The 13,165-nt window shown below is 45.0% G+C and overlaps 1 protein-coding gene across 1 annotated transcript in view; it reads right to left on the reverse strand.

Annotated features, from left to right (window-relative positions):
* Positions 1–2,834: 2,834 nt before the first annotated feature.
* The window catches only part of LOC142577871 (cytochrome P450 2C20-like), a 29,794-nt gene continuing 19,463 nt past the window's right edge, over positions 2,835–13,165 (reverse strand). Inside the window, exons 6-9 of the mRNA XM_075687303.1 lie at positions 10,997–11,112; positions 9,966–10,224; positions 6,628–6,818; positions 2,835–3,178 (exon numbers count right to left, since the gene is read on the reverse strand). Coding sequence (XP_075543418.1) covers positions 3,000–3,178; positions 6,628–6,818; positions 9,966–10,224; positions 10,997–11,112 — 745 coding nt within the window. The 3' untranslated portion in view covers positions 2,835–2,999. The remainder of the gene's footprint in view (positions 3,179–6,627; positions 6,819–9,965; positions 10,225–10,996; positions 11,113–13,165) is intronic.

Here is a 13,165-nt window from a genome sequence, read left to right on the forward strand (position 1 = left end):
TTGAGTACATGATTGGAAATGGCATCAGGGCCTAGAGTGCTGTTTGAATTAAGGCATTCGAGAAGAACGCATACACCATTTGTTGAAACAGCAATGTCAGCAATAGGTTCAATACCGCGGTACGTAACATATGGTATTTGACCTTCAATTGCTTCAGAAAACGCAGACTGAAAATATCTGTTAAAGCCGACCGTCATCTGTGTGTCTACCGATAAGTTTGCTTGGTCATCGTTAAGGTCCGAGATACCAATTGAGTCTATATTATTCGATTTCACGTATTTCGATGCCTCCTTGGAATTTGTAATGAGCTTTTCTCTACGAGGAAACGAGAAAGTTATCTTTTGCTTCTCTTAACTGTTCTTTTCTTTCACTCTGCATATTTCACCAATTCCTTCCTGAGCCTCAGTAGTCTTTGCTTGCCAATCCGTGATTCAAAGAAACATGGGGCGCTGCGATTTTGATGAGAGTAGTTACGACAGAATAATCAAATGCGAAAATTCCGCCCATCGTAAAAACCATTGGCTCCCTTCGAGACAGACGCAGATGCGGGGCTACATCGCGCGGCAAGATGCACCACCCGGTTATTGCTGATGGCAGTTACAATTAATTAGTTCTGGTGATCTCCTTACTACTAGTCAGCAGGACAGTGCTTATTCACTTATTCACACTCAGCCCTCTCGCACATTTCGTTCCACGCATTCATAATATAAATGTTATAGTAGAAAACTTCCCGATATTATGTATATGCTTTAGCATCTGCTGACGTAAGACTTAAATAACTGACTGAAACTGTTTGAAGATAAACAGGAATGAAGACGCTGCAGAGATAACAAAGTTCGACAGAAGAAAGCGGATCCGTTTTTTTTAACATTTATTTTGAACACCTTTTAGTCATAACTTTATGTGGTAGAAAATACACTTACTCCTCGTTTGCTGATGTGCTTGACGGTGTGTACACAAGTTGTAGTTGTTTTTATTTATTTATTCCCATTTCCAAGGAAACCACTACTTAGAAACTTTACTAAAAATTTAATTGAATTCTCAGATTTACGTTGCCAAACAACGATTTGATTACAAGGCACTCTGCAGTGGGGGACTCCGCACAAGTTTTGACTACCTGGGTTTCTGTAACGTGCAGCCAGTGCACGGTACAAAGGCGTTCTTTTTTCTTGCATTTCGACCTCATCGAAATGCGGCCACCGTGGCCGGGATTCAACCTCGAGCTTAGCAGCACAAGGCTACGACACATTGCAATTCTCAGTACACAGGTACCAGATTCTAAACATAGACCTTAAATTAAGCACTTTAGTGTTCCTATCTGTATTGCCTAAACGAAGCTGGGTATAGTGAAGGGCCGAGTCGTGTCCTATTAGCAGACATGCACTGCACAGTAACAGTTATGCTATAGTGATTTACAAAGGGCACTGTGTTTACTGCACGGCGACTCTAGTCATTATCTTGTCTAGCCAGTATTGCACTTCACGCATGGGGGCCTCAAATTGAGTGGGATTGCAGTATATATTTGTATCATAGTTTTATCACTTATATCTCGAACCAAGGATTTGCAACAGAGCTTTGCCTAAGCGGAGGTCACATTGTTAGAAGGTAGCTCCATTGCGCATTTGCGACATGTCTAGTGACGGGGTAGACAGTGTGCCCAGAAGCTATCTTGTGTAAGATAGTACATCACTCACGGTGGCCTAAACTGTTTGGGATTCCGATATATTTGTAGCACAGTATTATTACCTATGTCTCCAAGCACTGATTTGCAAGAGGGCTTTGGCTAAGCACAGTGGACCATAAATATTTATAATCGCTTAGTGCAAACAAGATAAGACTCAAGGGGACAGGGGAATGCCACATTTTTAGGGGTTAGCTTCAATGCGTAATTGCGACATGTGCCCGGAAGCTATTTTCGGCAACTTTCTTCATCTGCTAAGTGTACATTGCGAGTTGCCTTAAAAGCAATCTTGACTGGATTTAATGAAGCACGCGGTCTACCATCGATTATTCTGAAAACGGCAACCAAGTCGTACTTATTATATCAACGGAAACACTTGCGGCTTTGCATGTGTAGTGAAGATTACCATTATAAACATATTTCGAATTTCGCGCTTTGTTCCACTTTTTCCGTTGCGTGGCGTCATGTAACCATGCCTTTTTTCTTGTCAGTGATTTGGCTTCCGGCGAACGTTAGAGTATGATGTGTCTTTTAATAGGCAATTCAACGTACAAGTGCGGCCTCCCATTCTATTGCCACTTTTTACGAGGCGCAGCAGTCCGTAATATTGCGTATTGCTCTTGCGTATTACGAGGGCAAATCAGAATGGCCTTGCCAAATTTCTTTAGCCAAATTGCAGCTGTAAATGTGTAGTCAGCATATCCATTCCCAGCGCCGGACATTTCTTGGACCGGCCGGGGCTTATATTCTGGTAGCTCCACAGCACGGCGCTGTTGTCAGTTGTTCAAAATGGCGATTGTGTTTCACACGTCCACAGCGTACGAGTAACGAAGTGTGATTCATTTTCTATAGAGCAAGGGAAAAACGCCCATAGAGATGCACAGGCGCCTCGGCCCTAGCGATTTCCACGTTTTCGGTAGGCTGAAGAAGTTTCTGGCAGGACTGCGATTCATGTGCAACGTTAAAGGCAAGACAGCAGTCCGACGGTGGTTCCACGGTCAGCCGGACGAATTCTACCACAGGGGCATCTCAATATTTTGTGCTGGGATGGAACAAATGTCTGAACCGGTGCGGGGACTAGGTGAAAAATAGGGGCAAAGACTTTCTCGTTCGCCCTCGTATATGAAACATCACATTTATTGGTAACAAGGAAGACTCATGGCTTTCTCTTTATTGGTTCTCTGTTGAAGGAAACATCGTGCAATCCATAAAAATCGTGTAATCCATAATTACGAATGAAATGCTCTCAAGATTCCTACACATACATGTCATATACAAAACTGTAATTGTGCATTTACTATCCTGTAGTTAGTTATCACTAGTGGTTGCGTTGAAGAAAGCGTAGCTTCGTTTCCCTCAGTTCTGGAGACGGACCGAAGGGCGTAATGATGACTGGCTTTTCGTTTTCGGGAAGGATGCGGAACTGATGCAGCAGGGTGGTCAGGTACAGGAAAATCTCAACCATTGCCATGTTTTCTCCGGGACATATTCTTCTCCCTAAAAGACAAATTGTTTCAAAAGAAATCATTCATCACACACCAATCACGTAGTCGCTCGATGGTCTCCTGCTACAGAAGGTATAATTGCGCTTCTAGATCAGCTTAAAGAAGGAAAACATTTATTGCAATAGCAATTATATGGAATCTCAAGTGCAGCCTTCCTGCCCTGCTGTGCCATACCACGCCCTGCTATGTGGTCTGCGGTATATGCGGGTTATATTGCCACACCATTCTATCTCTTACCTTGTCTCACCTTCTTGACTAAGCTATTCCTCGGAATTTTGAGAATGACAGTAAAAAAAACCAAATGTCATGAAACAAAAACAACGACAGCACATGCCCTTTATGTTAATCTCGGATTGAAATATTAGACCGGCGTTGGCGTCGTGCGAGTGAAAATTGCCGCATATATTTAGGTATATGTATATACCACGCCCTGCTATGTGGCCTGCGGTATATGCGGGTTATATTGCCACACCATTCTATCTCTTACCTTGTATCACCTTCTTGACTAAGTTATTCCTCGGAATTTTGAGAATGACAGTAAAAAAAAACGCAGATGTCATGAAACAAAAACAACGACAGCACATGCCCTTTATCTTAATCTCGGATTGAAATATTAAAAGCGCAAAACCAATAGCAGAAACCACAAAAAATTGTGCACTTTTTTGGCGCGGCTGTGCAGTCTCCGGGATGGGCTCACTCTAGAGACGGCGTTCCTACTAGAAAACTTGCCTGCGTGCATAGCGTTCGCCGTCAGCATTTCCCGGTAAACATTACGGTTACGTAAGCTGCAGTTACCGGCAAGCGTGACAAGTGCTCAGAGAACTTTGGATGCTATCATGTTCTGCTCTTAAAGGCGAAGCTTAAGCTTCATCCAAATTTTTCACGGAACACGGAACACAAGCTTTCAAAGGTTCGTACACTCGAAAGAAAAAAAACCATAAGAAAGCGTGGACGTGTCCCAGCGACGTGACTGCATTGCCAAAATTAGGCATCACTTTTTACCATGCGATGTGTGAGCGGTATCTCCGTTGCCCTTACGATTACATTACCCAGCGCATTGCTGAGACTGTGGGTGCGAGCCAGATTGCCAGGAAGTTGTTTCCAACGATAGTGGATTCATGGGGCGTAGAATCATAAAGGAGGAGAGGGCTGCGTTCGAAACCCTTCAATTATTCTGTCAGACAAGGGATGCGCTTATTTACCCTCTACGTGTTACACTTGAGTCGAGCTGTTGACTACTAATTTTTGCTTCATGTTTTCCTCTTTGTACCGTGATGATGACAGGACTGTAGCACTGCTGTATGTTGGGAATATTGGTTCTCATACTTCGATAACGTTTTTAGCGCCAGCGGACAACGACTGAAGAAATAAGTTGACAATGCGCAAGCGCATTCTGTTGTCAACGTCTGAGATCTAAGATGACAGGACGCACTCACTGTACATAAATGCACAGCTTCCTTTCTTTTCCCAATAACCTCACTTATAAGTCTGCGCTCGTGAGGCTCCTTCTTTCCTTGTGTTCTGTCTTGCCACACAGATTTAAGAATGCATTCGTACCAACCAACCCGGCTATCAACAGTGTTACAGTTTGAGGAATACCGATGTGAAGTTAAACCTTCCTATTGCTGTAAATTCTTCGCGCTTCGCGGGTAACTGCAAAGTTTTTTTTTTCGCACAAACGCATCCACCTGTTTTATTGAAATGCTTTGACGCTGTGGTCTGAATTTCGGATTATAAAGAGTCGTTGCTGTCAAATTTCTACCAAGGAATATGGCGCATGATGTTACTATATATTGTTCTATTGCATATAAAAACTTCAGTGCGACGAAACGGTTCTTTAGTTACAGCTTAAAGGGGCCCTGAAGCACTTTTAGAACATAGTACGAAATCGTTGCCGATCTGTTAGCCATGTTAATGTGAGCACGTCACCTAAATGTTATTGCACTGCTGTAGTAGGGAATTTACTATCCTATGTCAAAAGGAGTGAAAACACGCTTGCTCTCGCTTCCGCAGTGGCGTCACGGAGCTTTATCACAAGCAGCAGGACCCACAAGAGCTTCTGGCTGATTTCGTGATGGCCGAGAACATGATGAGTGATAAACTCATTTCTCATTTCAGTTAAACAAATTAAAAGTATATATGCGTGCGATCTCCGAAAGACAAAAAAGCACTTTAATTTTGGCGCTGCTGTTCTAAACACGACAGTTGCGTCTTGCTGCGTCTGCTGCGTTTGTCTTTTTTTAAGATTATGGGATTTGACGGGGGCCACAACCACGATATGATTATGAGGCACGCCGTAGTGGGAATAGGATAGGAATAAACTTTATTTGTGCGACGGTTATCGTTTTTGGTGCCCATGGCTAGGCTGCCAGGGGTCCATCCCCCGAGGAAAATCTTCCGAGATCCTCTGCAACGGCCCTGGCCCAGTGGACGGCCCACTCCTGGTCTTCGCGTGCCTCGCTGAAGAGGGCGGCTTGCCATCTCTCAGCGAGGCGCCTAGGGGACTCTGGAAGTTTGAACCACCTGGGGTTCTTTAACGTGCACCTGAATCTAAGTAGACGTTTTTTTTTCGCATTTCGCCTCTATCGAAACGCGGCCGCCGTGGCCGAGATTGGATCCCGCGACCTCGTGCTTAGCAGCACGAAACCATGGCCACTAAGCGACCACGGCGGGCGCGTCTGTCTTTCGAGATTAAACGCGTGGCGTAGATACCGCGGCCACTTCCGGGTACCGCCACGAGACCGTCTCGCGTTCAACCTTTCTGTGGGGCGAGTGGGACACTACTCCCTTACGCCGCCCTGCCGCCTTACCTGTGCAGCTTCCACCACTCTAGCGAAAATAAAATGAAACAGAAAGCCACTAGTAGGTTCGACAAATACGCCAAACTTCGTTAGGGATTGAAGGGTTCGCAAAAAATTTCGCGGCAGGAGATCATCGATGAAACGAAAATAATAATGATGTCATTCTGTGACTAGTTAGAAAAGTGTTTAAGGGTCCCTTTAATGATAATGATGGAAACATATAAATAGGAAAAATAAGCAATTAGTTTAACATGGTGCTCGTCACTCGGCAAATAATCTCTACTTAAGATGATGCTGTTGGTCCATCTAGGTATGCCATGAAAGTACACGACTGTGTTTTTGAAGTGCAGAGGAATGCAAAAAAATAGTTGGGCAGGAGGATTTCTGATTTCTATATTTAACCGAATAGCATTCGATATGAATGTTCGCCTTCTGTAAATGCAGATACCTTTGAACCAAACACTAGACAAAGAGAATAAATATTTTATAACTTGGCGTTGAGCTGCAGGGAAGGTGCATAAAGAAAGCAATCTTTCTTTCTAGCGGCATGATTCTTCTAAAAAGCGGATTATCCTATAGAAGCGCGCCTGCTTATTTAGCAAAAAGATGTTTTTGAAATAGCTGGAGATGTTGTCCTTACCTACGGCAAAAGAAAGCAAACCGTCAGGTCTCTTTGTCGTAGCTGTGCCGTCTGGATTCAAGAATCGGGTAGGGTCAAACTCATCTGGATTCTTCCATAATTTATGGTCTCTGTGGGCTGTCATCAAATTTGGTGATACCACAGTGCCTTTTCTAACGTCGTAGTCTCCCATCTTCATGTCTGCTCCCACTCTGAAATGCATGAAAAGTGGTTAATGTTCGCTTCTAATGACACTCCCTTCTATTGCTGCCTCTGCTTATTCACTGGTTGCAGACATCTTTTTTAATGCGAATCATTTCTTTGTCTAGTTGTTGCCAAGGTCAAACGCAAGACCGTACAGGGTTACACAGTTTGTCGCCAATGCGCGCACACCCCAATGCGTCTAAGCGCGTACGTGCGCTCTCCCACCTGCTCGCTCGCTCGCACGCCGCTACTGGCTTGGCGCCTCCTGCCCTTGCTACACTCACCGGTACGGGCGTTTGCGCCACAAATAGACGTTGTTTGATTGTGCTAGCTGGGGTATGCGGCCCGTAGGCTTTTATTACGAAACGATCGGCCCTCGGAAGTATCAAGTGAAAGTGGAGTGGGAGTTTGCAAAGACTCTTCAGAGACCGCAGAGCTACGCGAAGCTTACCGAAGCGCAGAGACAGGAGGTGAAACTACAGGCCGACGAGTTGAGCTCAGCCGAAGAATAGCCGCACGCCAAGCGAACGGCCGCTGAACAGGGGCGCCGAGATAGCAGCGACGCCGATTGCAAGACTGCCACTTGCGCGAAGCGGATGCTTCCTTTCAAATGCACTTTGAAGACAAACTTGGTGTAAACTTGGTGCAACGCATGCAACTGCCTCTGGTTCCTACCTTACGACGTCGGAGTGCCGCCAGAGCCCGCGAATGTGGCGGTCCTGGAATGAGCGTTTCCCCAGAAGAGCGTGAGTGTGTTCGGTCTGCGCACCGCGTGCAAGGGAGAAATGCTTCACATTGACTCAGATAATGATTGAGGATGGTTTCTGCCGGATTTTTTTCCTTTTTCTTTGGTTTCATTACAATATAAGTTATGCGTACACTCGAGGCGCATCTGCGGTTTGCGCTTGGAGGGTTAAAAGGTGTGCGAAGCCTCGAAGTGTGTGGCGGCGGAAACGGCGATGTGAATTGGACTTACTGGCAATTGTACGCGCAACGGGTGCGATGGTGAAGAAGGACCGTGGCTTGCCGTCTGCAGCAGACGTGAATGTTTAGGGCACGCACACAGTATAAGCACTACAATTCTGGCTGAGCTGGCGTGTGTATGCTTCGGTTTGTGCCAGAAACGGGAAGCTAACCTTATCTAATATTTCACTGGGCGCTAACTATTGTCTTACACGGTACATGTAATGGGGATCGCGTAACCGTTTAAGATAGGACACAGAACGTCGTCTACAGCAGCTGAGTTGGCCGTTGTTCGGGAAGCAATGCACTGCATACTGTAACAAAGCCTCGAGAAATGGACTGTGTTCTGTTGCTCAAAACCAGTACTGAAACTAACCAGCAATTATTTGAACCACAAAACTGCATATAGTCCTCTGGTTTATGATATCATGTCTCCGCTTGCTGAGCCATCTCAAACCGGGCATACCACCGTGCTGCAGTGGATTCCTAGCCATTGTGGAATAGCTGGAAATGAACAGGCTGATGGCGGAAGCAAAAAAATAGAGGAGCACACTGATGGGAAGATTATATAACTTAATTCTTCCCGGTATGACATAAAGGCCTTGTTCCACAACTCCATCAAAAGCTCTATGGTGTGACAATGGGACAATCCCGAACATTACCAAGCGCGGCCCCACAGACTTGAGGCTTGTCTGCGACTCCGGCTTCCACTTCGGTTTTCGGAGAGGCCAAGAACCACGCTTCCATCGATTACGTCTTGGTGTGGAGTACACTCACCTACACCTTCACAAGATTGGAGAAGAACGGGACCCTGACTGTAGCGTCCCTCACACTCCCAAGACATACTTTTCCCTCAATATGCGTCCGAGCGAACGGTACTTAAGTCTAGCGTTGCCTGCTTAGACTCCCGCGCTTTTTTGGGAAGGAAAGAGTTTAGGCGCATGGAGAAGGGTTGAGTTTGCCCAACGTGTCATAAAGTCACTCTCGAACTTTTTACGTGAGATTGTTTTTTGCTATCGCCTCTGGAACCTGTGAGACGTGCAGACAGTGCGAAATGTGCTTCCGCGATAAGTTTCAGTGTGGACAAGATTACTCTTGTGTGCGTTGTGTCTACAGCGCGTATGCACGTATTGGACGACGTATACCTAAACACAATTACCTGTCGCCTACCCTTCCGTGTATTTCCCACTTCCCCTTACCCCAGTGAGGAGTTCCAGGCCACAGACACGCTCTCCATGCCTACCTCTCCTTCTTTCTCTTCATTAAAATTTCCTCATCCTCGGTTTCATCTGGTGCACCATCCAGGTATGACGCCTGCAACCCTGTTGGTGGTGCTCCTCAGCAACACAGTGGTTTGAGACTCCTAGCACGGCTAGGGTGCCTTTCATTCTGCTTAGCAGGGACTGCCTTGAGTGAGGCGTCGGGCCATCTTGTTGCACCCATTCAAAGCTAGAATACCGTCCGAAAAATTTGAAGGGCAGCACGAAACTTTGTCACCGTGAATGCTTCGGTCGGTTGAAACTACCGATATATTTTTTTTTCACTTTTTTAGAAACGCCATGGTCCAGTATCTACACACGCGGAGCTAGTGAAAAATATATCATATTGAGTAACAATTCCGGAGTAGGCTAGTAGTTAAAATCTTTTCAAGGCTTTCAACCACGCAAATGACTAAAGTTTAGCCTAAACATTCGACTCTAGTGGTCTCATGTAGGTATAGCAGTGTACGGGCGATAATATGGCTATTCGTACTGGGTGTTATATTAGAGACCATGTATAATGACAAATTTGGCAAACCGGTATGCTTAGGAATATTCGTGTTGGATAGGTTACTGGGTGATTGATCCCGACTCAAGTGAAAGCCGCAACGAATGCGATGATGATGGTGTAGCTTATGCTGATACAAAATTATATATTAAAATATATCACTCAGGCTGTGCAATATACTAAATTTAGAATGCTCTCATCGTGAGTGTAAACAACAAATAATTTAATGTTGGCCAGCATACTCCCCCACTGAATCCACTGAGTTCCAATGCGTGAGAAGCAGGCAGTATTTAAACAAATCCTTCAGAGTCAGCACGAGTGCAAAGGCGGAACGAAGGTTACGGCTCCTTGGCGACATATATATTGCTTGTTTAAATAACGGTAACAAAATCTGGAAACAATGTTTGTGCAGGAATTTTACATACGCGCGTGGTATGTTGAACGGTGTGGCAAGTTTCCAGCGGAACATCTCCCAGATAGTGGCCATGGTTAGGGGCATCGATGTATGGTCTTCCCAGCTTGGTAAGCGTTCGCGACCAACCACACTGTCAATCTCTTGTTGCAGCTCAGCCTGTAGTGTATCCGCATGGCTGGCTAAGTTGAGCAGGTGCCAATGAAGGTAAAAGTTGCCGCTGGTGGCCGCTCCCATGAGGATGTCAACCATGTTTCCCACAAGGTTGTCTGCTGTAAGAAGTAATCAGAACGGGCTACAGTTCTATGCATTGTCCCACTTATATACGCATCGTGTGCACTATGCGTCTTAATATCGCCGTAGGACAGCGATTCTTGTTCACATTAGCCCATTATTAGCATCACGTGTTACTGCTGCTAACACACATAATTTCAGGTTAAAATAAAGCAAGACATCGGATCGAAGCTGTCAATGTTTGATGGGGAACTTCCTTGGCCACTAGGTCGCTAAAATTGTTAGCAATCAGTGTGTGAGAATAGATTTGGAATTCTCAATGCGAATTACGTTTTATCTTCTATTATGCGTGCGCTCTAGCATCCATCTAATTATTTATGCCACTCATGTCGACTCTCGGCGTGGAGGCTGTGAGACATAGCGACAGTAAAGAAAGAAACGCGCAACTATTGCTAGGAAAACACTGCCAACGCGTAAATGATATTTGTAGCCCGTAATATCAGGATTTGAGGCACGTTTACACTAACACAAAGAAACTAAGTGAGCCAGTATGAAGTGGCTTAGTTATGTTTATCCACAGAATTTTCTAGCAGGCACGGGATGCTGCTAGGCATGGTGTTACTACATGCTGCGTTTTCTTGTTGTTCCATAAACATCGTGTTCCCTTGTTTGTTTCAATTCTATCTTTTACAGCGTTGGAAGATAATACCAACAAGACATGCGTGTTGTCAAGAGGCCAGTTATACAGACAGATAGTTGATTGTAGTGAACCTGCGAGAGACACATGACAACTTCTCCAGTATGATGTACCTGTGAAGTACTGGTTCTTGTGTGTCTCTGCTTCGCGGATCTTCTCCATGTACAGGTCGATGTAGCTCTTCGCACGCCCGGTACTCTTTGTGTCCTCATTCGTCTGCACTAATTGCCTAGAGAGACAAAAAAGAAGGTCGCGTGTGATCATTCTGCTGCACTGGGTCACAGGACAGCGAGAAAATTAACAGCGGCAGTATTTTCCTTCATGAGAAATTTAAGATATCTGCGAAGTGTCCAAAGAACTAGCCTCAACTTTTCTTATAATTTGGAGTTCAGTGCTTATCACAGTGAGCTTAAATGTACACGCGCCGACCAATGAGAAAAATCAGTTATTGAGCCTGAAGAAGTGTGCATATTTTGTCTTAGCGTTTGCTAATCGCAACCTAATATCACATTGCCAGTAAAAATATTTGGCATATTATGTCTACCGTTCTAGCTTGAAGCTAGCTACTTCAAAAAGGTTTTCCGGTGGTTTTACTTGTTGAGCACTAAGTCAGACCGAGAACTCATAGCACCATCCGCAAAATCCCGGACTCCCCATTCATGAAAAAATTAAACGAAATTTTCTCGCAGTCGTTGTACCCACCTCTGAATCCAAATGTGAACTTTATATATTTATTTACACAGTTATTTTGTATCGCTCACTTAAATTCCGTAATTTGTAGTATGGTGGAGAGATATCTAAAATTCTTTGCGACTGGTACGCCCCAAATGCTAGATCAGTCGCCTCTAAATTGTCCCTCTAAATTCTGTAAACTATGCGATTACAAATTTTATGGCTTTGACAACAACTATGAAATACGTCTGTCAGTGCTGTGTCTCATACATTTACAGTATCATCTCAGTCAGGTAGTGAATAAGGACCTGAGCATAACTAGTACTTGTTAGTTTTAGTAGCAAAAGCCCCGTATAGGGCCCACTATCAAAACGGGGTGAACTGTGACTGACCATTAAGCGACCCGCTGGTTCGTAGACAAAACGCTCATGCCTACAATACCACATATGTGCAGACCTGCCAGGAATGGCCTCAAGTACGCTCTCTGCAGTGTGTGAAATTCCCTCTTCTTCCCTCCCACCTCCTTCACATCCGCTGCTGTAGCGGCAGCTATCACTTATCCTCCATCTGCCTCCCTTCCACGTTCATAGCCACTGTCTTGGCCGCCATCACGTTGTCTCCAGCACTGCTATCGTTCCATCTCTCTTTTTCCCGGTGGTGTACAGCACGGAGCAAACGTGAGAGTGTCCTGTAAGCGCGTTAGAACGGGATACGAGAGGAGGAAAAAGCAGGACTTGGCCGAAGTGGAGGGATTTCAGCAAAACACTGCATCCAGATCTGGTGCACGTTGCAGGCTTACCAGGTTTGGCTGCTTTTCGCCAGATTGGACACTTTTTAAGGCCCGTGGCGGGAAAACATTCGGGTTGACTACTTTCTTGACTATGGGCAAAACGAGAACAAAGTAAAAGCGGGAGTCAACGTTTCGGCAAGTGGACTTTGCTTTTTCAAGACCTTGAGAAAGACTAGTAGACTTGTCGAAACGTTGGCACCCTCGTTACCCTTCTTCTTGTTTTGCTCATAGTCTTGCATTTCCATCTCCCGCCGTTCCCGTGTTTTTCCTCGCGATTTTCTGGTTACATTCATAATAGACGTCTTGCTATAAGAGCTACAGACAAACCAGACAAAACGTTGTCTATGCAATATCCGCCTCAAATGACGTCCAACTACGTAAGTGTACACAATGATGCTGCATCAGTTTGCTCAATACGAGTAGACTTCACTGGCGACCTCATAGTAGTGCCGGAACAGTGTTTCTTACGTTGTGTGCTTCATACAGGCATTTTCGCATTACTAACATGTCAAGAGTGAATGTTTCTGATCGAATGAACAGGGTATTTTAACAACATATTTATTCTGTATGACTTTGACGTAGGTATTGTATACTTGCACATTACAGTATTTGATACACATCTCTTGTTGACAAACATACATTATTCTAAGTAAGGCTGCTATGTGCAGCGCTTTCACCTAGCGTGCAACGTGGCTAATGTTTGCTGTCTTTCTTTACGGAAGAACTATAGCACACCGCACTTAAGCGCTCTACCATAATTTCTACAACTTGCTTTTCCCGGCCTCACGTGTCTCACCTGCACAGTGATGCTGCGCATTGT

Source organism: Dermacentor variabilis, chromosome 4 (genome assembly GCF_050947875.1).
Source record: "Dermacentor variabilis isolate Ectoservices chromosome 4, ASM5094787v1, whole genome shotgun sequence".
NCBI classification, from domain to species: domain Eukaryota; kingdom Metazoa; phylum Arthropoda; class Arachnida; order Ixodida; family Ixodidae; genus Dermacentor; species Dermacentor variabilis.